General features: G+C 55.4%; 1 protein-coding gene across 1 annotated transcript in view; it reads right to left on the reverse strand.

Moving 5' to 3' along the window:
• Window positions 1–6,192: 6,192 nt before the first annotated feature.
• LOC127579595 (glutathione hydrolase 5 proenzyme-like) overlaps window positions 6,193–27,512 on the reverse strand; it is a 36,537-nt gene continuing 15,217 nt past the window's right edge. The window contains exons 4-12 of the mRNA XM_052032486.1: window positions 24,184–24,294; window positions 21,091–21,117; window positions 19,766–19,918; window positions 17,043–17,158; window positions 15,279–15,460; window positions 14,248–14,339; window positions 12,269–12,387; window positions 9,057–9,167; window positions 6,193–8,728 (exon numbers count right to left, since the gene is read on the reverse strand). Of these exons, the coding sequence (XP_051888446.1) occupies window positions 8,582–8,728; window positions 9,057–9,167; window positions 12,269–12,387; window positions 14,248–14,339; window positions 15,279–15,460; window positions 17,043–17,158; window positions 19,766–19,918; window positions 21,091–21,117; window positions 24,184–24,294 (1,058 nt within the window). The 3' untranslated portion in view covers window positions 6,193–8,581. The remainder of the gene's footprint in view (window positions 8,729–9,056; window positions 9,168–12,268; window positions 12,388–14,247; window positions 14,340–15,278; window positions 15,461–17,042; window positions 17,159–19,765; window positions 19,919–21,090; window positions 21,118–24,183; window positions 24,295–27,512) is intronic.

A 27,512-nucleotide genomic window follows, 5' to 3' on the forward strand; every position in this document is an offset into this window, starting at 1 on the left:
CTGTGGGCAGTCTCAGGCGAAGGCCACGGTGTGGCTGCTCCCCCTTCTCTTGGACCAGTCCCAGCCCAGCCAGGAGACAGCGTGCAAACCCAGCAGTTGTTTATGGTTCGCAACATTCCAGCTCAGAGAGAGTTTACTTTGTGTTCCAAGCTGTCAACGATTTGTCTAATGTTCACGAGGCCTGTGCAACGTTACTGGAAACCCAACCTACCTTCAGTGCCTGTCCATCAGTTTGGTAAGCTTGGGACCCTGTACCTGGAGCTGGTCTGCCCTTGGTGAGGATCTACAGAGTGGACAAGCACCCCTTCCCTCCCCTCCCCTCCCTTCCACCACCATGCTCCCTGGGAGTACTTCCATGACTGTTCTTCCCGGCTCCCCATAAGTGAGGGAGCTTCAGGATAACGGGAGCAAAAGCGTCACAGGCTGTGCCGAAGTGTCCACAGGCTGCTCGGCCTGAGTTACAGTTTACAGAGTGGTGGCCTTGGGAGCTGTGCCCCGTCCTGCTCACCGAAGGCCGAGCTGTAACCCATCCCACCCTGCAGCCTCGGCCGAGGGTCCCTGCCCCCTGGCGTCGAACCTTACCTTCTGGGTCCACGTCCTCCTCAGGTCTGAGCGACGTACTGTATTCTCGTCTTCTGTGTGAGCTCTACCTCACTGCGACATTGTGAAAATGCCCGTAAACTCTTGAGAGCAGTTGGTTCCTTTATTTGTGGCTTTCTGGGCTCAGACCTCCCTCTGGGACGGCGAGGGTGTGAGGCAGCAGGGGAGGTGGTGGGGCACATGTAACCTCCAGTTTCAGGGCAGTCCCGGCTAGATCAGAATCAGGTTTGTTGTCACTGACTTATATGACATGAAATGTGTTGTTTTGCGGCAGCTGTACAGCACAAAGACAAAATTACTGTAAATTTCAAAAATAAATAGTGCAAAAAAGCAATAACGAGATAGTGTTCATGGGTTCACAGACCGTTCAGAGATCTGATGGCAGAGGGGAAGAAGCTGTTCTCTCTCACGGCTGAGGACCTGCCACACGCGGGGAGGGAACGGTGGAACCTTTTCCATGCGGCGTGGCTAAACGGCTGAGTGGACCTTCTCGTAACCGAGTCCCACACGCTAGGGCGGGACGTGGGTCTATACATGGCCTGCGGTGGACAAAGCAGTCAGCCGGCGTGGAGGGGCTGCTGCTCGGCTAGGTCATGGAGGAGAGATACGGCACAGAAACAGGCCCTTCAGCCCGAGTCTGCCCTCATCCTATACTAGCCCATTGTGTCCTCCCCACATTGCCATCAACTGCACCCAGATTCTACCCCTCACCAGGAGCGATTTACAGCGGCCAACTAACCCACCGGCCTGCACAATATGGGAGGAGACCGGAGCACCCGGGGGGGAAACCCACGCGGTCACAGGGAGAACGTGCAAACTCCACGCAGGCAGCGCCCGAGGTCGGAATCGAACCCGGCACCCTGGAACTGTGTGGCAGTGGCTCGACCTGCTACACCACCGTGCCGGACAACTCTGGTGCCTCTAGCCATCACACTTTGGGGCGGAAGAAACATGTGGGTGAGATGGTGGCCACTCGGCCCCATCGGCCTACCCCACTGATCTCCACAGTCCTGCCAAGCCCAGTACCCCATTGCCGGCAGTGTCCAGGAGCCAGGTCGGGGCCCACTGCAGAGACCCCACACTCAGGGGAAGGGGCAGCCTGAAGCGGACACTCCCTCAGCTTCAACCTGTCTTCAGCCAGTTCCATTGACCACCTGGTCTCCGGAAAGAGATGTTCTAGTCGTTCGCCACCACTGGCTCCTACATGGATAGGAAGGGTAAATTGGTTTATTGTTGACACATGTACTGAGGTAGAGTGAAAAACGTCATTTTGCATGCCATCCATACGGATCATTTCATTACACAGCGCATTGAGGTAGTACAGGGTAAAACAATAACAGAATGCAGAATAAAGTGTCCCAGCTACAGAGAAAGTGCAGTGCAGGCAGACAATAAGGTGCAAGGCCATAACAAGGTAGATTGTGAGGTCACGAGTCCACTTTATCATACCAGGGAACCGTTCAGTGGCCTTATAACAGCGGGATGGAAGCTGTCCTTGAGCCTGGTGGTACGTGCTTTCAAGCTTTTGTATCTTCTGCCCGATGAGAAGGGGGCAGAAGAGAGAATGTCCGGGGTGGGTGGGGTCTTTGATTATGTTGGCTGCTTCACCGAGGTAGCGAGAAGAGTCCATGGAGGGGAGGCTGGTTTCCGTGATGCGCTGGGCTGTGTCCACAACTCTCTGCAGTTTCTTGCGGTCCTGGGCAGAGCAGTTGCCGTACCAAGCCGTGATACATCCAGATAGGATGATTTCTATGGTGCATCGGTAAAAGTTGATGAGAGTCAACGGGGACAAACCAAATTTCTTTAGCCTCCTGAGGAAGTAGAGGTGCTGGTGAGCTTTCTTGGCTGTGGCATCTACGTGGTTGGACCAGGACAGGTTGTTGGTGATGTTCGCTCCCAGGAACTTGAAGGTCTCGACCCTCTCGACCTCAGCACCAGCAGGTTTAGAGGGATAAGGGCCAAATGTGGGCAAATGGGACTAACTTTGATGGGAATCTTGGTCAGCACGGACCGGTTGGGCTGAAGGGCCTGTTTCCGTGCTCTATGACCCCAAACCACAGCCCCATATGCCGAGCAGTTCCAAGCATGGGACCGGGGCAGCGTAGCTCACGATTCGGTACGTCTGACAGAAGCCTGGCTTCAGACAGGAGAGAGCCTGCCCCTGTGAGCTCTCTGCCCATGCTGCCTGACCCGATACATCCCCACCCTTTCCCCCATGGCTCCCTGCAGTCAGGGACAGGCACAGGCCCCACAGTGACTCCACACACCCCCTGAGTTTTGCCCAGTGTTCATTCCAAACCATAACCGCAAAGAAAAATCCGTGGATGGTGGGAATCTGAAATAAAGACAAAATGCTGCTTGACCAGCTCCCCCTCCATAGATGCTGCCTGACCAGCTGAGTATTTCCAGCAGTTCTAGTTTGTACCATTTTTAAGTTCAGCCACTTCTTTGGGCACTTTTCAAAGTTTAAATGCTGATCTATCTCTACCGTGACACAGTGTACAGGATACCACAGAGAATACGACATGGTTCTACAGTAAAGGAAGAGCAGCTTCCGTTAGTACCCGGTTTCTCCAGGGATCCTGGGTCTGGTGCAGGGCAAAGGTGAACCAGGTTACGGAGGAGCCAATCCACGGCTTGCTCCACTCGCCAAACCCATCTGCCAATGCCCATTGGTCCCTGCCTGGGTCAGCAGACCAGCTGCAGCCAATGGGCAGTGCAGGCTTTGCGTATCTTACCTCTCTGGCGGGTGTTGGAGGACCTTCACATTTGACAGCTCTCTGTGCACGCTGCTCTGCATTTGTTCGTCTGCATTCCACAGGACAACCCTGCTCTTTCACCAGTGGCTCCCTCACAAGATCATTCAGTGGTTAAAGCACAGAAGGAGACCTTTTGGCCCATCGGGTCCGTTCTGGCTCTGTTGGAGAGTGATCCAGCCAGTCCGACTCTCTCCTCAAGAGTCCTGCGTGTTCCTCCCATTCTGGGACTTGTCCAGTTCCCCCTGACTCTTGTCTCCTCTCCCCCTACAGTGTCTAAACAGGAGGTCTCTCTCTTAGCTTCACTTCCGTCCCAGGATAAGCCAACTACAAGTTTGCAGATGATATCTCAAATAACGATGAGTCGGAGTACAGGAAGGAGATAGAGAGCTTAGTGACATGGTGTCATAACAACAACCTTTCCCTCAATGTCAACAAAAGAGCTGGTCATTGACTTCAGGAAAGGGGGTGGTGTACATGAACCTGTCTACATCAATGGTGCTGAGGTCAAGAGGGCTGCCAGCTTCAAGTTCCTGGGAATGAACATCACCAACAGCCTGTCCTGGTCAAATCACGTAGACGCCACGGCCAAGAAAGCTCACCAGCTCCTCTACTTCCTCAGGAGGCTAAAGAAATTCGGTTTGTCCCCTTTGACACTCACCAACTTTTATCGATGCACCATAGAAAGCATCCTATCTGGATGTATCACGGCTTGGTACGGCAACTGCTCTGCCCAAGACCACAAGAAACTGTAGAGAGTTGTGGACACAGCCCAGTGCATCACGGACACCAGCCTCCCCTCCTTGGACTCTGTCTTTACCTCTCGCTGTCTTGGTGAAGCAGTCAGCATAATCAAAGACCCCACCCACCCGGGTCATTCTCTCTTCTCTCCTCTTCCATCAGGTAGAAGATACAGGAGCCTGAGGGCACGTACCACCAGACAAGGACAGCTTCTATCCCATGGTGATAAGACTATTGAACGGTTCCATAGTATGATAAGATGGACTTCTTGACCTCACAATCTACCTTGTTGTGACCTTGCACCTTATTGTCCACCTGCAATGTACTTCCTCTGCGGCTGTGACACTTTACTCTGTATTGTGTTATTGTTTTTACCCTGTACTACCTCAATGTACTGTGTAATGAATTGACCTGTACGATCGGTATGCAAGACAAGTTTTTCACTGTACCTCGGTACAAGTGACAATAATAAACCAATACCTTACAACAAGTCCTCCCAGAGTCATCACCGCTGTAATGTTGGGAACCTGGCAGCTCCTTTCTGCTCAGGAAGAGATCTTTATTAGTCACATGTACATCGAAACACACAGTGAAATGCACCTTTTGCATAGAGTGTTCTGGGGGCAGCCCACAAGTGTGGCCACATTTCCGGCGTCAACATAGCACGCCCACAACTTCCTAACCCGTACGCCTTTGGAATGTGGGAGGAAACCGGAGCACCCGGAGGAAACCCATGCAGACACAGGCAGAACGTACAGACTCCTTCCACACAGCGGCCGGAATTGAACCCGGGTCGCTGGCGCTGTAATAGCGTCACGCTATCCGCTACACTACCGTGCCTGCCCCGACGTGGTATTGACCAGATACATCCACAGGTAACGCGAAGCTGCAGGAGTGGTTCCTTAGGCCCTCAAGCCTGCCTCGTCAGTCAACAAGATCACTGCAGATCGGGTCGTAACCCAACCCCACATTCACCAGCTCCTGGCAACCTCACACCTCACCGCACCAGCTCTGCCTTAAAATTAGGCAGAGGTTCTGCCTTCAGCTCGTCTGTTTAAGGTGACCCCTCGTATTTATGTCATGAACCCCCCCCCCCCCATTGAGGCAGATTGACGTTGACCGGAACACCTGCTTTTCTTCAATGGTGCTCCCCAGCCCCGTGGCCACGAGGGAAAGGTGGGCCCTTGGTTTGAGGGGTGATAGGGTGATGTTCAGCACCGCAGGGGCCCGACCTTCCATTTCTGAAGCCGGGGCAACCGGATTTGACCTCTGGACCTCCGATTCTAAAGGCTGGGCTGCTGCCTGCCGCGTCACCCCCGGCACTGCCACGGTGAGAGGTCGGATCGGAGCACATTTTGCCAGACGTCCCAAACCGTCTCCCCCCCCCCCCCCCCCCCCCCCCCCAATCTGGGCACGGCACAGAACAGGCCCTTCCGCCCACCATGTCTGTGCTGACCAGGATGTCAGTCTAACTCATCCCATCTGCCCGCACACGGTCCGTATCCGTTCCCTGCCTGTTTGTGTGTCTGACTCAATGCCCCTTGAACGTATCTGCTTCCACCAGCTTTCACCAGCTTCCCCAGCAGCCTGCTCCAGGCACCCCCCCCCCCCCCCCCCCCCCCACTCTCTGTGTAAAACACTTACCTCACACATCTCCTTAAACTACCCCCCTCTCACCGCAAACCCATGCCCTCCAGTATTTGACATTTCTACCCTGGGAAAAAGACTCTGTCCACCCCATCTATGCCTCTCATAAACTTCTATCAGGTCTCCCCTCAGCCCCTGACACACCACAGAAAACACTGGACTCATCAACTGCATGAGGCCTCACAGAACCGGACTGGAAGCAAGTCCTCGGTCCCGGGGAGGTTATGCCAACCGGTTCCCATCCACCTGCACCGCTGGATGGGGTAGGCGCCGGCTGGGTCAGGATCCCACCCAGCGCAGGGTCCTGTGAGCGTGGCTGCTGCTCCCAGGTCAGCGGTGGGGGGGGGGGGGGGGAAGCGGGACCACCTGGACAATGGGAAGTGCCACTGACCGGGTCAAGGGTTGTAGGCCCCATAATGTATCACACCGAATCGACAGACTCGAGCAGTATTTGTAATAAATGAGTTTAATATCAACATTCAAGTGCAATTAATGGCTAATTTAACAGAGTTCAAACCAGTTAAAAACACTGGACAGAGAAATACATACAACGTCTTGATGCTTTGGCTCTTCATATCTCTCAGCATGAGAGAATTTCTCACATCATTAAAAACAGAAACTTGTTTTAATAGGAAGGAACAAGTTCACAATTCCAACACATAGTGACAGACGCCCTACTTAAATGCTGCTCTGTTCTGCGCTGGCTCACAGTATCCAGCACTGGCTTGCACTGTCCAGCACTGGCTCGCGCTGTCCAGTGCTGGCCTGCACTGGCTCGCAGTATCCAGCACTGGCTCACGCTGTCCAGTGCTGGACTGCACTGGCTCGCAGTATCCAGCACTGGCTCACATTGTTCAGCACCGGCTAAGGATGACAGAGCTTGGAACACTCAGACACTTCAAATAAACCAGCAAAACAAATGTTTCACACCCAACATCTTCAGTTCCACATCCTTTAACTGATGTAGAAATGACACCCAGTTCTATCATCAGAAATTGCTCATAACCACGTATTTTGATATTTAAAGAGGCAGTGATTGTTATTGGCTGTGTGGTGGGATCACATTATGAAGGGGCTGGGTATTCTGCCATCGTTTCCTCAAAAATATATTTTATTCATAACATACAGTAAAAACATTCGAGGCATGTCGTCTACGTTCACTGTTGCCAGTCATTCAATACACAACCACGTCCCCAACTCAGGCTTCGGTGAGGTGTTTGAGGCTGCTCCACAGACCCAGCCCCTCGGTGTCCGGTGGTGATGGGACCCGAGACCGAGGTGTTATCTCTCACCTGTTCTAACACTGAAGTGACAGCGGAGGCTACTTGTCCTAATTCTCTCCCTTCAGAAAGAAAATTGTAGAATACAAGCACTCAGCAACATAGAGGTCATGGGTCTTGCCCATTAATACAACGTCAGTGCCAATTCCTTGCCACCCTTGGTGTAGTTTAGTCACACGACGTCCTGTTGCTCTGGTACAGCCGCACTCTGTGTGTTTCCTCAGTGCCAGTGGCTGGGACAGCTCAGCTCAGAATTAGACCACCCCCCCCCTCCCCTGGGGATGGAGGCCACTCAGGTGGGTCCTCACTGCAGCGCCCCCCCCCCCCCCCACCCCCACTCAGCAGGGTGGGATTGGGGGTGGGGGGAGACGTCCATCTTCACGCCCAGCACTGAGCCGGCCAAAGCCTCCTCACTGAGCAGTCCCCCTCCATGCCTCTGCCGCTCGCTGCCTGCCAATGGCTTCCCCCTGCTGTTCACACACCTTCCAGCGGGAGCGCGCCACCGTCCGCCTGTTCAACCATCGCCGCCCAGGGGCTGCTGGGTTCAAACCCCACTCCCACGCACAATCCGGGCGGGACCCACCGCCGGGGGCGCGCCGCAGGGTCAGAGGCGCTGCCCCCTGGGGGAGGCGGGGAATGAGCCGGCCCTCTCGGGCCAGCACAGAGGAGCCGATGGGCAGCATGATGCTCACATCGCTGCCCTGCGCCCCGTCTCCTTCGCGTTGGCTGCCGTGTTTCCCAGGAGAGAAAGACCCATCTGTGGGACCCTCTGTCAGGAGAGAAAGACCCATCCGTGGGACCCTCTGTCAGGAGAGAAAGACCCATCTGTGGGACCCTCTGTCAGGAGAGAAAGACCCATCTGTGGGACCCTCTGTCATCTCCCAGTGCTCTGACAGATGTATACGTCAGGTAGTCACTACCTGTGACCCTCCTCTGCCCCGTGTACCCCCTCCCCACGTACATTCTGTGTTATTATGTGTTTATTATAACAGTTCCCAGTAGGCAACGCAAGGGGGTCACGTGGAGGAACAGGGTGGCTGTAAAAAGAGAGGCCTGTCTTGGTTAATATAATGTTCAGATGTTAAACCCACGCAAAGTTTGTCTCTTGAAGAACAAACATAACACATTCCGGTGAAGCAGGTAAACGTGACAGCTCGCCCTCCCAGTGAGTGCTCTGCTCCCAGGCACAGGTTACTCATTACCCAATTACTCATAGTCCAGTGCACAGGACTCAGAGAGATTGGCAGTGAACACGACCACAGGCCTTCCAACAAACAGAACATCCGATAAGATGCTTACCAAACATATCACTTTGATTTGTGAAAGCAGAGAGATGTCGCTGGAAATGTAGAAGGTTCTCTTTAGGTCACCGCCGGTGGGCTCTGGGTGGTCCTAGGAACATGGTCCGGGGAGTACTGAGGTCTGGAGTGAGCTGCAGGTTAAAGCATCTGCTCTCAGGGCCACGACTGGGGGTAGCAACCCTCAACGCGTCGAGGTGTTGGCTCAGGCCGATGAGGGGAGGTGCCCACACTCTGTGTCCCCGGCCTGATCTCCGGGCTAGTCTCCGGCTGCTTTCCCGAGCTTCCTCTGGTCCGACACCGCCTCGATGCAGTTGTGATCGCGAAATATTCCCTGGACGATAGGCTTCAGTTGCATGCTCTCACTGACATGGTGGCCCTTCTGCCTCATTGCCTCCACGACGTCCTGTCCAGGGGGAGAACAGCAAGGAGGAGCCTGGTGTTACCTTCGACATCTCTACAGGGCAGGACAGGTTGGGCGAGTGGACCCTCAGGGAACCCGGGAACCTCCAGCCCCTCCCGACCTCTGCACCCTGACCCTCCTCCATCCTCTGACCCCCGACCCCTCCAACCCCAACCCCGACCCATCCCCATTCCTTCCTCACCCCCATTCCCATCCCCAATTCCCAACCCCCTCACCCATCACCCACCCCTATTCCTCCAACCCCATCCCCCAGGCACCAAATTGGCCCCCGGTTCCTCAAGGCAACTGACGGCTGAATCCAGAAACGTACCTTATCAAACTCTTCTTCAAACTGCACAAAATTGTTAACCATCACGTGAGTCCTTGGCTCTCTGATCGCTTCTTCCAGGCTGAGCCCAAACCATAATTTGTTCATAATGACCTGCAGGTGAGAGGGCACAGGTCAGGGATAAGACTGCAGTTCAGTCACATAGGTTAGGGATCAGAGGGCAGGTCCGTCTCACACAGGTCAGGGATCAGAGGGTAGGTCAGTCACAGGGGTCAAGGATCAGAGGGCAGGTTGGCCACACAGGTCAGGGATCAGAGGGCAGGTCAGTCACACAGGTCAGGGATCAGAGGGTACGTCGGTCACTCAGTTGTCAGAGGGCAGGTCGGTCACACAGGTCACAGATCAGAGGGCAGGTCGGTCACAGAGGTCAGGGATCAGAGGGCAGGTTGGCCACAGGTCAGGGATCAGAGGGTAGGTCGGTCACACAGGTCAGGGATCAGAGGGTACATCGGTCACTCAGTTATCAGAGGGCAGGTCGGTCACACAGGTCACAGATCAGAGGGCAGGTTGGTCACAGAGGTCAGGGATCAGGGCAGGTTGGCCACAGGTCAGGGATCAGAGGGTAGGTCGGTCACACAGGTCAGGGATCAGAGGGCAGGTCAGTCACACAGGTCAGGGATCAGAGGGTACGTCGGTCACTCAGTTATCAGAGGGCAGGTCGGTCACACAGGTCACAGATCAGAGGGCAGGTTGGCCACAGGTCAGGGATCAGAGGGTAGGTTGGCCACAGGTCAGGGATCAGAGGGTAGGTCGGTCACACAGGTCAGGGATCAGAGGGTACGTCGGTCACTCAGTTATCAGAGGGCAGGTCGGTCACACAGGTCACAGATCAGAGGGCAGGTCGGTCACAGAGGTCAGGGATCAGAGGGCAGGTTGGCCACAGGTCAGGGATCAGAGGGTAGGTCAGTCACACAGGTCAGGGATCAGAGGGCAGGTCAGTCACACAGGTCAGGGATCAGAGGGTACGTCGGTCACTCAGGTCACAGATCAGAGGGCAGGTCGGTCACAGAGGTCAGGGATCAGAGGGCAGGTTGGCCACAGGTCAGGGATCAGAGGGTAGGTCGGTCACACAGGTCAGGGATCAGAGGGCAGGTCGGTCACAGAGGTCAGGGATCAGAGGGCAGGTCAGAGGTCAGGGATCAGAGGGTAGGTTGGTCACACAGGTCGGGGATCAGAGGTTAGTTCAGTCACACAGGTCAGGGATCAGAGGGTAGGTCGGTCACACAGTGACAGTGACTGCCTGCCATCAGCACAGGGCAGAGGAGAAAGCAAACACTTGCCACACACAGTAACAATAACACAGGCGGAAGGACCAGCCGGGATGAAGTGTCTTCGACCTGAAACGTTCACTCTGTACTTGGTGCTCACCATTGGCCCAGTACAATGGGTGATACATTGGTGAGCCCCTCCATCAGAATCAGCTGTCACGGTTTAGAGTTACAGCACATTTCGCCAACCCCGTGGCCTCTCACTGATGTGGACTTCAACCTGTGCATTGGGAAAGCAGTTCCAAACCTTCCTGGGCTTACCACACAGGTGTGGCCGCAGAACAAGCAGTGCCCATACATCAGTGTGTACGAAGCCTGTATCACAGCAGTGACAGCTGAGCTCTGTGCTTCAACAGCGCAGTTTCCATCCACGCTGCCCAGGGCACACGCTGGGAATATCCCGGCAGGTAGGTCGGGTCCCAGATTCCTGCGCCTTGTGGCAGTGAAGACGCAGGAGGGCTCACAGGCGAGGATCTGGGGGCTGGGGGAGTCCTGACCCCATTCCTCGCTCCAGCGAGGACAGTCAAAGGCATCCAGCACCAAACCCCAGAGGGCGGTGGCCAAACCTGCGCCGTCAGGTTACACCCTGTCCTCCCAGACGTGGCAGCTAAAGATAAAATCATGTGAAAACCATTAAATCACCCTGGATAGGGTGAATGCACACAGTCGTTTTCCCAGGGAAAGGGAACGAAAACAGAGAGGGCACAGGTTTAAGGTGAGAGGGGAAGATGTAAAGGGGACCTGAGGGGCAACATCATCACGCAGAGGGTGGTGGGTGTGTGGAACGAGCTGCCAGAGGAAGGGGTTGGGGTGCAGTCCTGTACCGTCGGGGCAGTTATCACCAACATTGCCTTTCCATTCCAGCTCTGGCCAGTTAGCGGAATTTAATCTCACCAGCACCTGCAACGGGATGTGTCTCACACAATGGGACGTGTCTCTCACACAACGGGACGTGTCTCACACATTGGGACGTGTCTCACACACAACGGGAGGTGTCTCACACACAGCGGGAGGTGTCTCTCACACAGCGGGAGGTGTCTCTCACACAGCGGGAGGTGTCTCTCACACAGCGGGATGTGTCTCTCACACAGCGGGATGTGTCTCTCACACAATGGGACGTGTCTCACACATTGGGACATGTCTCACACACAACGGGAGGTGTCTCACACAATGGGAGGTGTCTCACACACAACGGGAGGTGTGTCACACAACGGGACGTGTCTCACATACAACGGGAGGTGTGTCACACAATGGGACGTGTCTCACACACAACGGGATGTGTCTCATACATGACAGGCCATGTCTCATGCAACAGGACGTGTCTCACACGTGACGGAACGTATCTCTCACACAGTGGGACGTGCCTCTCACACAACGGGACGTATCTCACACAAGACGGGACGTGTCTCACACGACAGGCCGTGTCTCGCACACGATGGGACGTCTCAGAACGGGGCGTGTCACACACAACGGGACGTGTCTCTCACACAACGGGACGTGTCACACACAACGGGACGTGCCTCACCCAACGGGACATGTCACACACAACGGGACGTGCCTCACCCAACGGGATGTCTCACAGCTCCGAGTTGATAACCCAGGCATCTGAGTCCAGCACACAAACACTGACACACACCCCCCCACCCCCCGTCCGCTCCCCCCCTCCCCCCCCGTCCCATCTGGGGCTGTGAAACCGTGATGGGTGGGTGTCACCAAGTAGCCCGGCCCAGCCTGGTTGGTGCAGGGGCTGGTGCTGCACGAGGTGACCCCAGGATGGTTCTGGGATCACTCAGTCCCTCTACAAACCCAGAGGACCCGTGTCTGACCCCGTCCCATCAGCCGGTTGGAGCCAGACAGGGGTGGGGGTACAAGGCCAGTGCGCTGCCTCAGCCCAGATGGGTGTCACTGACGCTGCCTTCCACCTACCTGAGCAGTGGTACTGAGGATCATCGTGCCCCCAGCTGCTCCCACCACCATCATCGACCCTTTGTCCTTGGACAGCAGGATGCTGGGAGACATGGAGGAAGGGGGCTGCTGACCTGCGACTGGGAGAACAGAATGATACAGCACTGAGTATGTTGGCACCTCCAACAGTGACCTGGGAGAGGCTCACCTCCTCCTGCCCCAGTGACACATCAAAGTCCAACTGCATATTGAAAGGGCAGCGTGTTTCATTACAGTAAAGGGAGAGGATTTGCCAGTGACTTCTCTCACTCATAGCTTGGCCAGGGACGAGGCTAAAGTGACAAATTGGTTCATTATTGTCACATGTACTGAGGTACAGTGATAAACTTTGCTCTGCATGCCATCCATACAGATCATTTCACCACATCAGTGCATTGAGGTAGTACAAGGGAAAACAATAACAGAATGCAGAATAAAGTGTTACAGTCACAGAGAAAGTGCAGTGCAGGCAGACAATAAGGTCATAACGAGGTAGATTGTGAGTTCAAGAGTCCATCTTATCATACTAGGGAACAGTTCAAAAGTCGTAACAGCAGGATAGAAGCTGTCCTTGAGCCTGGTGGTACGTGCTTTCAGGCTTTTGTATCTTCTGCCTGATGGGAGGGGGGGAGAAGAGAGAATGTCCGGGGCGGGTGGGGTCTTTGATTATGTTGGCTGCTTTACCGAAGCAGCGAGAAATGTAGACAAGAGTCCATGGAGGGGAAGCTGGTTTCCGTGATGTGCTGGGCTAATTGCAGTAAAAGGACAGGATTAGCCCACAACTCTCTAACTCATCCTTGGTATTGGTTTATTATTGTCATTTGTACCGACGTACAGTGAAAAACTTGCCTTACAAACCGATCGTACAGGTCAATTCATTACACAGTGCAGTTACATTGAGTTGGTTCAGAGTCCATTGATGTTGTACAGGTAAAAAACAGTAACAGTACAGAGTAAAGTGTCACAGCTACAGAGAAAGTGCAGTGCAATAAGGTGCAAGGTCACAACAAGGTAGATCGTGAGGTCAGAGTCCATCTCATTGTATAAGGGAACCGTTCAATAGTCTTATCACAGTGGGGTAGAAGCTGTTCTTAAGTCTGGTGGTACGTGCCCTCAGGCTCCTGTATCTTCTACCCGATGGGAGAGGAGAGAAGAGAGAATGTCCCGGGTGGGTGGGGTCTTTGATTATACTGGCTGCTTCACCAAGACAGCGAGAGGTAAAGACAGAGTCCAAGGAGGGGAGGCTGGTGTCCGTGATGCGCTGGGCTGCGTCCACAAATCTCTGCAACTTCTTGCGGTCCTGGGCAGAGCAGTTGCCGTACCAAGCCGTGATACATCCAGATAGGATGCTTTCTATGGTGCATCGGTAAAAGTTGGTGAGTGTCAAAGGGGACAAACCAAATTTCTTTAGCCTCCTGAGGAAGTAGAGGCACTGGCGAGCTTTCTCGGCCGTGGCATCTACGTGATTTGACCAGGACAGGCTGTTAGTGATGTTCACACCCAGGAACTTGAAGCTGTGGCCAGGGACGAGGCTGGGAATCACAGGTGGGCTATTTGACCAGAGTGGGCATCAGAGTGGGGTCTGCTCTCCATATCCTTGCAATGTCCAGATGGTACCAGGGGGTGGTCATCAGGAACAGAGAGGCAGAGCCAACGGCACCCGGAGCCAAGTTCACCCCTCCCTGCACAGCCCTGTCCCTGATCCACATACCCACAGCACACACCTAACCCCAGAGGCAGAAACACAGCTAACAGTGCAGAACACTTCTGACGAAGGGGCTTCAGCCTGAAACGTTGACTCTTGTTTCCCTTCACACAGATGCTGCCTGACCTGCTGAGTGTTTCTAGCAGTTTCTGTTTTAACATTAGTAACAGTTAGTTGTATCTGTAATAAAGACCGCCTGCTTTCTGACCCCCTCAGATCATGTTCCTGACAGGTCTGATCTTTCATGTGTACTTGCCTTTCTTGGTGTTTGTTACACTGTCACAGAAGTCAGCCAGCTGATTGTTGAGGATGATGCCAGTCCTCGATGAGTACACCAGGGAGCCAAAGCTGTTGAAACAAAGTGCAGTTTACCCAGACCTCATCCAATTCTGCTCAGCGCAACCTCTGCAATCCCTCCGAGACCCACCAGCCCAGCTTCCCCCCAACCCACCCACCCACACTTATCCCATCCTCAGCAGGAGGAGGCCACTCGGCCCCTCAAAACTGCCCCACCATTCACTATGATCCTGGCTGATCTCTGCCACCTCAACTCCCCTTCTGTGTCAGTTCCTCGACCTTTCAATATTTATCTATCTCCACCTTAAATATATCTAATCGTCTGGTCTCCACCACCCGCTGGGGCAGAAATGATCAGAGATTCACCACCTTATGAGAGGAGAAATGTCTATGAAACTTAAAATTGCATCTGCCAAGTTTTCACCCAATCACACACCCTCCCCACACCCTGCCCCACACCCCCCCCGCACCCCGCCCCACACCCTCCCCCACACCCCTGCCCCACACCCCCCCCACACCCCGCCCCACACCCTCCCCCACACCCCCCCCACACCCCCCCCACACCCCGCCCCACACCCCCCCCAGACCCTCCCCCACACCCCCCCACACCCTCCCCCACACCCTCTCCACACCCTCCCCCACACCCCCCACACCCTCCCCACACCCTCCCCCACACCCTCCCCACATCCCCCCCCACACCCCCCCACACCCTCCCCACACCCTTCCCCACACCCTCCCCACCCTCCCCACATCCCCCCCCCACACCCTGCCCCACATCCCCCCCAACATCCTGCCCCACACCCTCCCCACATCCCCCCCCACACCCTCCCCACACCCTTCCCCACACCCTTCCCCACACCCTCCCCCACATCCCCCCCCCCCACACCCTGCCCCACATCCCCCCCAACATCCTGCCCCACAAGCTGGTTTGGTGCCACCATCAAACGCAGAGACCTCTGCATTTGCCGCGGTGGGGGGACATCAGCTTACATGTGGTTGATGCTGCTGGTGACGGACACAGCGTTGCCCTCCCTGTCCACCACAGACACGTGACTGGTGCCGTACGACTCCTGACCGCGGAGGTCGTTGCTGTAGTACGACGGTAGGTGGGTCTTGTTGTCAATGCGCCTGCGGGCAGCCACGGCAAACTCCTCCGACAGCAGCAGGGACATCTGAGGGAGGCAGCGTGGGAGGAGTGGGTAATGACTGGGATCAGGATGAACCCCACCCACAGGGTGACCCCCCACACACAGGGTTACCCCCCCCCACCCACACGGTGACCCCTACCCCACCCACAGGGTTACCCCCCACCCACAGCGTGACAAGCTCCCCCCACCTACATCACAGGGTGACCCCTCTCCCACCCACAGGGTGACCCCTCAACCTACACCACAGGGTGACCCACCCCACCCACAGGGTGCTCCCCCCCACCCACAGGGTGACCAAATCCCCCCACCCACACCACAGGGTGAACTCCCCACACCACAGTGAGGGGTGGGGTGCGTCGGTGTTACAGTAAGGGGTGGGGTGTGTCAGTGTTACGGTGAGGGGTGCAGGGTGTGTCAGTGTTACGGTGAGGGGTGTGTCAGTGTTACAGTGAGGGGTGTGTCAGTGTTACAGTGAGGGGTGTGGGCTGTGTCGGTGTTACAATGAGGGTTGTGGTGTGTGTCGGTGTTACAGTGAGGGGTGTGGGGTGTGTGTATCACAGTGAGGGGCGCGGGGTGTGTCTGTGTTACAGTGAGGGTTGTGGGGTGTGTCGGTGTCACAGTGAGGGGCGCGGGGTGTGTCTGTGTTACAGTGAGGGTCACGGGGTGTATCAGTGGTACAGTGAGGGGCGCGGGGTGTATCAGTGGTACAGTGAGGGGCGCGGGGTGTGTCGGTGTTACAGTGAGGGGCGCGGGGTGTGTCTGTGTTACAGTGAGGGGCACGGGGTGTATCAGTGGTACAGTGAGGGGCGCGGGGTGTATCAGTGGTACAGTGAGGGGCGCGGGGTGTGTCGGTGTTACAGTGAGGGGTGTGGGGTGTGTCAGTGTTATACTGAGGGGTGCGGGGTGTGTCGGTGTTACAGTGAGGGGCGCGGGGTGTGTCGGTGTTACAGTGAGGGGTGTGGGGTGTTACAGTGAGGAGTGAGGGGTGTGTCAGTGTTACAGTGAGGGGTGTGTCGGTGTTACAGTGAGGGGCGCAGGGTGTTTCAGTGTTACAGTGAGGGGCGCAGGGTGTGTCAGTGTTACAGTGAGGGGTGTGGGGTGTGTCGGTGTTACAGTGAGGGGCGTGGGGTGTGTCGGTGTTACAGTGAGGGGTGTGGGGTGTTACAGTGAGGGGTGAGGGGTGTGTCAGTGTTACAGTGAGGGGCGCAGGGTGTGTCAGTGTTACAGTGAGGGGTGCGGGGTGTTTCAGTGTTACAGTGAGGGGTGCGGGGTGTATCAGTGGTACAGTGAGGGGTGCGGGGTGTTTCAGTGTTACAGTGAGGGGCGCGGGGTGTGTCAGTGTTACAGTGAGGGGTGCGGGGTGTATCAGTGGTACAGTGAGGGGTGCAGGGTGTGTCTGTGTTGACACCCCTCCACTCCCACCCCTCACACTCTGAAACGTCCCGAGCCGTGTAATGGGGGCACCCCCCCACCCCCCGGGGTAACCCACCCACCGGTGTCTCTGTGGTGCAGGGGAGAACAGTTGCCAAAGTCCACCCGAAGTGTATCATCCCAGCACTGAAATAATCCGTGAAAAATTTATGAAGGGTAAGTGGAGATCACTCACGTTGGCCGAGTTCACCTTGGTCAGCTGTCCGTTTCCAAACTTCAAGGCCTCTATAATCCGATGGTATGTCTGCTTCCTCTCCTTTCCTTCCATGGACTGAGGGCTAAAGTTAAACCCTGTTGGAGATCACAAAGGTGTCCATTGATCAGTCTCAGAGTGAAGCACGATCTCTCGTGCTTCAGTCAATTAGTTCAGTCAATTAGCTGAAGGTCCCTGCGAACCCACATCAGTGACGGACCCAGGCACTGGAATTCACCGCTGGGTCAGTGAAACCTGCTGCTGGTGGTCAGAAGGTCACCAGGTGATAGATGCAGAGAGAATCAGTCCCTCTCCTTGTCACACCGCATTCCCCGAAGCTGAGGAATGTGTGACTGTTGCAACATCCATACCGTGAATGGAAGTTAACACCGTAGATGCCCGGTGAAACTTCCCCTCCCTCCGCACTCCTCCGAGTGCCCTTACACACTGTCTCAGGGCAGGCACAGAGGAACGTCCCTCTCCCCCATCCCATCACACACACTCCCGCGGTCAGACACAGGGTGAAGCTCCCTCTACACTGTCCCATCACACACTCCCGCGGTCAGACACAGGGTGAAGCTCTCTCTACACTGTCCCATCACACACTCCCGGGGTCAGACACAGGGTGAAGCTCCCTCCACACCATCCCATCACACACTCCCGGGGTCAGACACAGGGTGAAGCTCCCTCTACACTGTCCCATCACACACTCCCACGGTCAGACACAGGGTGAAGCTCCCTCCGCACCGTCCCATCACACACTCCCAGGGTCAGACACAGGGTGAACCTCCCCCCGCACCGTCCCGTCACACACTCCCGGGGTCAGACACAGAGTGAAGCTCCCTCTCCCCCGTCCCATCACACACTGCCAGGGCAGGCAGAGACAGAATGGGCAGTGCCCCTCCCCAGATCCATCCTGTGATGACATGCGCAGTGTTTTGTGGGGATCGCTGCTGAGGTTGGCCGGGGTGCCGTCGATTGATCAGACGTCGGTGGAGCTGACCAGCACTGTCTGCCGCAGGTGCCCAGGGCTGGAAGGGCTTCCTCAGAGCTTTCTGGGACCAGACGTGGGTCCTGGGGGAACGCGCAGCATCCAGGGAGAGGTCCCTCTGGAGTTGCAGGGCAGCCATGGTCCCACTGCCTCAGAGGGCGAATGTACAACACATCACCCGCCCTCCGTCCCTCAGCACGGATGGCAAGATCTTTGCCTGGGTCCTGTGCTGGTTCACTTGACCAGCTCCTCAGTCCCGCACAGTGCTGGGCAGCTCCATTCTGGACAACTGCCATTTGTCCCGGGACCGGGTTCACCTCCCGCTGGTCTGTCCATCGCCTTCCTCTCCTTCGACCAGGAAAAGGCATCTGGCAGGAGGGATCGCGACCACCTTTTCGGGAATCCACGCACACACGGGCTGACGTTGCCATCCATGGCCCAGGTCTAGTTTCTGGACACTGCCGCAGCGTGTCTGGTCTGAGTTAATGGGACCCTGATGATGCCCCTTCACTGTGGGAGAGGAGCGCGCCACGGGTGCCTCATACGTGGCTGTATTCCATCTTACAGCCATTACTGTCCCCTTGGGAGGAGGTTGTCGGGTTTGGCTGTGCAGGGGCCGGGTGTGGAGGCCTTCCTCTCGGCCTGGCGTGGAGGCCGAGGCCTTCCTCTCGGCCTGGCGTGGAGGCCGAGGCCTTCCTCTCGGCCTGGCGTGGAGGCCGAGGCCTTCCTCTCGGCCTGCCCCTGCTGCTTCTGCTGCCCAGTTTCAGAAGCTAGGGGATTGCATCTGGAGCAAGAGGAAGTTCCGGGACTGCGGCCCCCGTGCGGAGGGGGGCGGTCAGTCGCTGGTGTGTGTGGGAACCCCAGGGCCCAGCCAGTGACCCTCTGCCTTCAGACCCCGCCCACTCATGGATGGTGACGCCCACTCTTTCACCGGGCGCTCTGCCTTCACTACCACGCGCAGCTCCCAGTGGCGAGCAGCAGCCTCGGTGCCTGCGGGAGATCCCTGGCTTCTACCGGGATACGTTCAGGGACTGAGACACGGATGCCTGCAGTCGGAACGCTCCCTGCCAGTGGAGGGACGCGCTGTGGGGACCGGGGCAGCCGGACAAAGGGACGAACGGACGGCGGGGGAGGGAGACACTGCCCTCACCCCCCCCCCCCCCCCCCCGCCCAAACCCACCGCCCAAGGCTGAAGCCCCCGGCAGTTCCATCACAACAGCCCATGGGTGCAGGGCGATCCCAGCTGAGCAAAAGCCCCACGTCTGGATTGCTCAGCGGATCCAGCCCCTCCTCAGAGCCTGTCACACACAACAGGAGCCAGCACACAAATACCCTCCATGCTTTTCCCCAGCCACATACCCACCTCCTGCACACTCCATGTCTTTGAATCGTACAGGGGTGCGGGGTGTGTCAGTGTTACAGTGAGGGGTGTGAGGTGTGTCAGTGTTACAGTGAGGGGTGTGAGGTGTGTCAGTGTTACAGTGAGGGGTGGGACTAACCCAGGAGTGTGTGTGTGTGTGTGTGTGTGTGTGTGTGTGTGTGTGTGTGTGTGTGTGTGTGTGTGTGTGTGTGTGTGTGTAGGTACAGCATTACAGTGAGGGTGCTGCTCTCCACACCCTGTGAGAAGCTGTGAAGACAGCCAGATTCAGCACATCAGGGCAGGGAAAGGAACAAAATCACAAATAGTCGAGAGTCAGAGGTGCCCAAGTCATACCTTCCAATATCTTGAGTACGAAGCTGAGAATGGCTCCCCTGGAGGGCCAGGGTGGGGTGTACATGGTGTAGTCCCTCAGTGAGATGCTCTGTGGCTGCATCACTCTCACCTTGTATTGTCTGAAATCTTCCTCTGTTATGTTGCATTGTTCTGCTGTGGAAAGCACAGTGACCAAAATCAATCCCTGCTGAATCGCGGGCAGTGTCTGGGGCGCGGGGCGCAGCGGCCTCTCCCCGCTCCCCATGTTTGGTGCTGAATCGCGGGCAGTGTCTGGGGCGCGGGCGCAGCGGTCTCTCCCCGCTCCCCATGTTTGGTGCTGAATCGCGGGCAGTGTCTGGGGCGCGGGGCGCAGGGGTCTCTCCCCGCTCCCCATGTTTGGTGCTGAATCGCAGGCAGTGTCTGGGGCGCGGGGCGCAGGGGTCACTCTCTGCTCCCCCCATGTTTGGTGCTGAATCGTGGGCAGTTGTCTGGGATCGCGGGGCGCAGGGGTCTCTCCCCGCTCCCCCCACGGTTGCTGCAGAGGCTGGTGCCTGGTCGCGGGCAGACCCTGTCCGTCAGCTGGTCCACGGTCTCCCTGCGGGCAGTCTCACTGGCAGGGAGTGTACCTCACACACACACACTCACACTCGTGCACGTGCACACTCACACACACACACGTGCACACTCACACACGCATGTGCACACTCACACACACATGCACACTCAAACACACACAGTGCACACTCATACATGTGCGCACACACGTGCACACTCACACACGCGCGCACACTCACACACACTCAAACACATACATGCACACTCACACGTGCACACACTCTCACATGTGCGCACTCACACACACGTGCATACTCACACACATGTGCACACACACTCACACTCACATGTGCACACTCAACCACTCACATGCACACTCACGTAATACGCACACATGCACGCACACACGTGCACACACTCACATGCACACTCACACGTGCACACTCACACACACGTGCACACGCATGCACTCTCACACACTCACGTGCACTCTCACACACACTCGTGCACACTCACACACACACATGCACATTCACACACAAACGTGCACACTCACATCATACACACACACACACACACACACACACATACACCCACAGCACACACAGACTGCTGAACGTGCCCGTCCTCTGGCACTGAGTCATCCCCATCGTTACACAGTTGTCGGGGCTGGACAAGGAGGCCACTCCCTCTGTAGTGTCCCCCCCCCGAAGCCGTCATGTTTAAATACCTGCACACACCCCTGAGTTCTTTGATTTCTAAGATTGCATGAGGCAGAATGAGACAAATACCTAACTTGTTCCCCGGCAGATGCATTCCTTATGTCATTGATGAGTTCCCCGTGTGATCTCTCCGTTATAGAAAGCATCAGGGCCTTTCTTCTGCAATGACCTCCAAGTGTTTTTTGCAAGCTGAGGGTACTGCAGGCTTTCACGAAGAACCCCATTGCTGTTAAAAAATAAAGGACTGAAAGGGAAATATTGATTGGTTAGAAGTGAGGTACCAATTTACCCATCCCGCAGCCTGCTTCACTGGCACCCACTGTGCTGTGTCAAACACACTAACTTGCTTCCAGCAGCAATGACTGGTTTCTCTGAATGTGACATACTGGAAGTGACTAACAGGCTGGGAGAGAAAAACTGAAGCAGCCTGACGTGCTTTGATAAAACATATCGCTGGTTCCTGAGAAAAGCGAGGGAGGAAATAGAGTCACAGACAGACAGGGTGGTGAAGGAAGGCTTTAGGGAAACTTGCCTTCATTGGTCAGGGCACTGAGTACAGGAGCCGGGTCGTTGTGTTACAACTGTAGCAGGGCAGTGGTGAGGCCACACTCGTCCATGCTGACTAAGTTGTCTATCTGAGCTACTCCCATTTGCCCGCGTTTGGCCCATGTCCCTCTAAACGTTTCCTCTCCATGAAACTGTCCAAATATCCATTGTAACTGTACCCATCTCTACTACCACTTCCTCTGGCAGCTCGTTCCAACACCCACCACCCTCTGGGTGAAAAATTTGCGCCCCCAGGTCCCCTTAAATCTCTCCCCTCTGACTTTAAACCTATGCCCTCCAAGTTTTAGACTCACCTACCCTGGGAAAAAGACCTTAAACCTTTATAAGGTCACCCCTCAGTCCCCTGCACTATCCAGGGGAAACAGTCCCAGCCTGTCCAGCCTCTCCTTACCAACGCAAGCTCTCCCAGTCCCAGCAACATCCTCGTGAATCCTTTGGGGCGACCAGAACTACACGCAATACTCCAGGTGTAGTCTCACCAACATCTCGTACAGCTGTAACTTGATGGTCCACTCGCTGTACTCAGTGCCCTGACCGATGAAGGTCAGTGTGCCAAATGCCTTCTTCACCACCCTGAACATGTCTTGCCACTTTCAGGGAACTATGTACCTGCACCCCTAGGTCTCTCTGTTCTACAACACTCTCCAGGACCCTGCCATTCACTCTCTGTAAGTCCTGCCCTGGTTTATCTTAACAAAACACAGCACTTCGCACTTGTCCGAGTTAAATTTCATCTGCTATTCCTTGGCCTACTTCCCCAGTCCATCTAGACCCTGTTGTAACCTTAGATAACCTTCTTCACTGTGCACTGCACCACCAATTTTGGTGTTACCTGCAAAATTTCTAACTATATTAACAATATTCTCATCCAAATCGTTAATATAGATGACAAACAACAGAGGACCCAGCGCCGATCCCTGCAGCACACCGCTGGTCACAGGTCTCAATCTGAAAACCACCCTCCACTGCCACCCTCGGACTCCTTCCACCGAGCTAGTTTTGTATCCAGTTGGCTCGCTCACCCTGGATCCCATGTGACCTCGCCTTCCAGACCAGCCTGAGAGACTTTGTCAAAAGCCTTGCTGAGGTCCACGTAGACAATGTCGACCGCCCCGCCCTCAACAATCCCCTTGGCCACCTCTTCAAAAACCCAATAAAATCCGTGGGACGTGATTTCCCACGCTCAGCGATGCTGACTTATCTCTAATCAGTCCTTGCCTTTCCAAACACAGATCGACCCAGCCTCTCATTATCCCCACCAGTAACTTCCCCACCACTCCAGGCTCACCAGCCTATAGTTCCCTGGCTTGTCCTTGCAGCCTTTCTTACGTAAACGTCACAACATTAGTCACCCTCCAGCCTTCTGTCACCTCACCCGTGGCTAAGGATGATGCAGGTATCTCTGCAATTCCTTCCCAAGCTTCCCACAACGTCCGAGGATACACTTAATCGGGCCCCAGAATTTATCCCCCTCAATCTGCCTTAAGACTGCTAGCACCTCCCCTGCTGTGATGTGGACGCATTCCAATATATCACTACTCGTTTACCTTCATTCCTTAGCCTCCATGACCATCCACGGAAAATCCAGATGACAAATACTCATTCTATACCCCGTCCATCTCCTGCGGCTCCACACATCGACAATCACATGGTTCCGTAAGGGGACCTATTCTCTCCCCATTTCCCCTTTGGCTCTTGATATTCTTAGGCTTCTCTTTTTACTTTAACCCCGCCAAAGCTACTTCCCTCTTTAAGTGTTGTCGTATATCCTTTGATTCATATGATCCAGCTGCCTTGTCCTGCCCAGATGCTTCCTTTTTCCAGACCAGGGCATCAATATCCCTCATCAACCAGGGTTCCCTACCCCTGCTGGCCTTGCCTTTCACTGTTACAGGGACCACGCCGGCCCTGAACTCTCCCTCCCTCTCTTTTAAACAAGCCTCCCACTTGCCAGACGTCACGTTGCCTGCGAACAGCCTCTCGCAGTCGACCTTTGCACGTTCCTGTCCTAATGCCAACTAAACTTGCCTCTTAGCTCCATCACTCCTGTGGTATCTGTAGCCCCGGGACACTGAGCTGCCAGTCCTGTCCCTGCAATGGCAATAATATCCCAGTCCTGTGTGCTGATCCACACCCTGGACTACCTCCGCCTCACCCCTCCAGCTTCTGGCCTTAGTTTCGTTCAGTCAGTCAGAGCTTCCCTTGCTCCCTGTCTTGTCTCGGCCTGTCCTGCCGACCAAACTTGCTCGCCTTAACATTTATAGCTGCCTCAACTTGCCCATCTGTCACACAACTGCTTTGGTCCCACCCCCTGCCGGACCAGTTAAATCCTCCCTGGTAGCATTACCAAATCTCCCCGCCAGGATATCGGTCTCCCTCCAGTTCAGGTGTAAACCCGTCCCTCTTGTACGGGTCACCTCTGTCCCAGAAGAGATCCCAATGGTCCAAGAACCTGAAATCTTCCCTCAGCCATGAATTCATTTGTCCTGGCCTGCTATTCCTACCCTCATAGCATGTGACATCAGAGATGACTACCCTTGAGGGGTAGTACCCTTTTAACCTTCTAACTCCCCACATTCACTCTTCAGACCTCACCCCTTTCTCTCCCCGTGTCGTTGATCCCAATGTGTACAGCGACCTCCGGCTGCTCGCCCTCCCCCTTGAGAACGTCCTGCAACCGCTCGGGAGACATCATTGACGCTGGTACTTGGGGGGAGGCAACACACCATCCTGGATTGCAGCCTCAGATCTCCTGTCTGTCCCCTCACTACTGGGTCCCCTCTCACTACAGGTCTCCTTGTTCCCACCCTCCCCCTGCCGTACATCAGAGCTAGTTGTTTTGCCACAGACCTGGCTGCTGCTGCTCTCCTCTGAAAGGCCACCACCCCCCCCCCCCGACAAAAACAGAATCTGCAACCCCTCTGCCTTTTCTGGTGGTCATCCCAACTACCTGCTGCTGCACCTTAGGTGTGTCACCCCACTAACGTCCCCGTCTGTGATGCTCTCAGCCGAGGGTCTGACTGTACCTTTGGGGTTGGGTTTGGTGTGCAGAGGGGAAATCAGATGGCTGATGTGCTTCTGTTGTTTAAAAAGGGAACCGGCAACAAACTATGTACCAAGCCAGGCAGCCTGACATCTGTGGGCAAGTTATCGGGCAAGGCCCAAGGCTTGGATTTGTGAAGGGAGACTAGAGTGAATGTTCTGAGGCTGCTCATTCTCAGGGTGCGCCCATCCCTGAGCTGAGGGGTATTTTAAGAGTCAGCCACTTGGTGGGTCTGGGGGTCACACGTAAGCCAGACTGGCGCAACGACAGATTTCCTCCCCGAAGCAGATCAGGTTTGTACAACGATCCGGGAGTTTTGCGGTTCACTGCCACTGAGACTTTCTCCAGTGGTGCATTTGACATACCCAACCTTTACCCCACACGGCAGACTGACCAAACAGTATTAACCCCAGAGATGAGACAGAAAGAGACAAGTTCGATTCCCGGCTGGGTCGGCTGCGAAGGCTGAGAGGGGTTTGGGGTCTGGTGTCCGCTAGGCAGCCAGATCACCTCTGCTGCCTCCGTGGCCGGTGTAAAATTCAGTCTGGAGTAACGTGGGATACTTTTCCAGGCTGCTTCCTAGAGTTAAGTTATTGTTGTGAGAGTTTGTCCTCAAGTATTGAGTGCAGTGGGATCACTGTGCTGGGTTATAGAACCACTCACCAACCATGGTCAAACACTGGCAGTTTTACTTACGCCACTGAAGAGGTTACTTTATAAATGAAGCAAGCTGAGGATAGCTAGAGGAGTTTCTTTAAGTAATCCGGGAACGCGAATCCTTTCCTTGCGAGCTGTATCGATGGTTCAAACCAGTAATTTCCAGGGGTATAGTTTCCCACAACTGCTTGTGTGCCTCCCAGTAACCCTTGATTTCACCCTGGGACACCGATCCCACTGAGCACCTAGGTACAGGGCACAGTTAACAACACAGGCATCACCCTCAGATCACAGATCCTGAGCCATTCGTTCAGCTCTTCAGTCCAAAACCATTTTGTCAAGAGGTGGGATTGCCTGATCGCTGGCGTGCTGAATCCACTCCCTCACTGCTATACCGTTCAACGTGATCAGAGCTGATCCACTTACCTCGGCACCAGTATCTGGAGAAGCCCAGCTAGCCGCGCACCTCAAACTTTTCCTTCCTTTAGCCATTCTTCCTGTCCTGTCCCTGTCCAATCTTCTGACCTGCTGCTGTATCTTTTTTATATTCATGGAGGAGATGAGGGACTTCGCAGGCTGAGCCCTGGAGAAGGTGAGAAGGTAGCGGTGAGCCGCCTTCTGGAAACCGCCGCAGCCCTTGAGGCGTGGCTATTCCAAGTCGGACAGTGCGCGGGCTTGGAAGGCAACTTCCAGGGGACGGTGTTCCCGTCCTTTGGGTCCCCTTGTCCTTCTGGCTGATAGAGGCGGTGGGTTTTGGAAGGTGCGGTCTGAGGAGTCCTGCTGAGTTGCTGCAAGTGCGTCCTGTAGATGGTACAAACTCCTGCTACTGTGTGTCAGTGGTGGAGTAGGTGAGTGGGGGTGGGCGGGGTGCCTATCTCCTGTATGGTGTCGAGCTTTTAAAGTGTTGTTGTAGCCGCACATTTGCATTTGCCTGTGACAAATAAACTTGACCTTGACCTCATCCAGCCTCCTTGGCTCCAGCTATGTGGATAGTGGCCAGGCTTAGTGGGAGTTAGGAGCTGGGTTACTTGCCACAGGACAGCGTGGTCCTGAGTTGAGCTTAAGGGCCCGGTTTCATGCTGTATAACTGAATGTCACCCATTTAAGGCCATCGCACGTCTCCCACACCAATTCCCTGGAAAGGCCGTTGGATCAGAGTACAGCACAGGGACAGGCCCTTCGTCCCATCATGTCTGTGCCAACCCTCAGGCTCTGCCGCCTCCAGAGGAAAACAACCCAACTTTGTCCAACCTCCCTTATAGCTCATACCCACTAATCCAGGCAGCATCCTGGGGAACCTCCTCTGAATCCTCTCCACAGTCCCCTCCACATCCTTCCTGTAAATGGGGCAACCAGAACCGATCGCAATACTCCAATCTTTTGCCCACTTGCCACGCCAAGATAAATTCTCTCCTTTATCTTGGAGTGGCCTTACCCCTCTCCCTAATTACTGTCTTGTTTTCAATGCAAGTGGTAAAATGCCCTGGGATTCCTGTTTGTTCTACTTGCCAAGAACATTTCATGGCCCCTTTTATCCCCACTGATTCCCAGGTTTAAGTTCTTTCTGATTCCTTTATGTTCCTTAATCCAATTTCAGCTTCATAAACCGAACGTACGCTTCCTGAACAAAGTTGCAAACATCTCCCGACATCCCAATGGTTCCCACTTGCACACTTCAGCCACTCATTGCCAATGGCACGTGCATTCAAATACACAGCACTACACGTCCTTTTATTATACTTTGTAGCCTCTGCCTCTCCTCCCTCCCTCCACCTCCCTCACACGTCTCCCCTCCCTCCCTCCCCCTCCCGCTCTCCACCTCCCCTCACTGCCTCCCTCCGTCCTCTCCCTCACACGTCTCATCCCTCTCTCCCTCCCTGGTCTCTCCTCCCTCCCCCTCCCCTCCCCCCTCACCCCCCCGCCTCCTCTCTACTCTCTCTCCCTCCTCTCCTCCCTCCTCCCCTCTCTCCCCCCCCCTCTCCACTCCCCTCACTGCCTCCCTCCCTCCTCCTCCCTCACACCCCTCCCCTCCCGCTCTCCACCTCCCCTCACTGCCTCCCTCCGTCCTCCCTCACAGTCTCCCCGCCCTCGGTCTCCCCTCCCTCCCTCCACCTCCCTCACACGTCTCCCCTCCCTCCCTCCCCCTCCCGCACACGTCTCCCCTCCCTCCCTCCCCCTCCCCACCTCCCCTCACTGCCTCCCTCCGTCCTCCTCCCTCACACGT

This window comes from Pristis pectinata, chromosome 17 (assembly GCF_009764475.1).
Source record: "Pristis pectinata isolate sPriPec2 chromosome 17, sPriPec2.1.pri, whole genome shotgun sequence".
NCBI lineage: Eukaryota > Metazoa > Chordata > Chondrichthyes > Rhinopristiformes > Pristidae > Pristis > Pristis pectinata.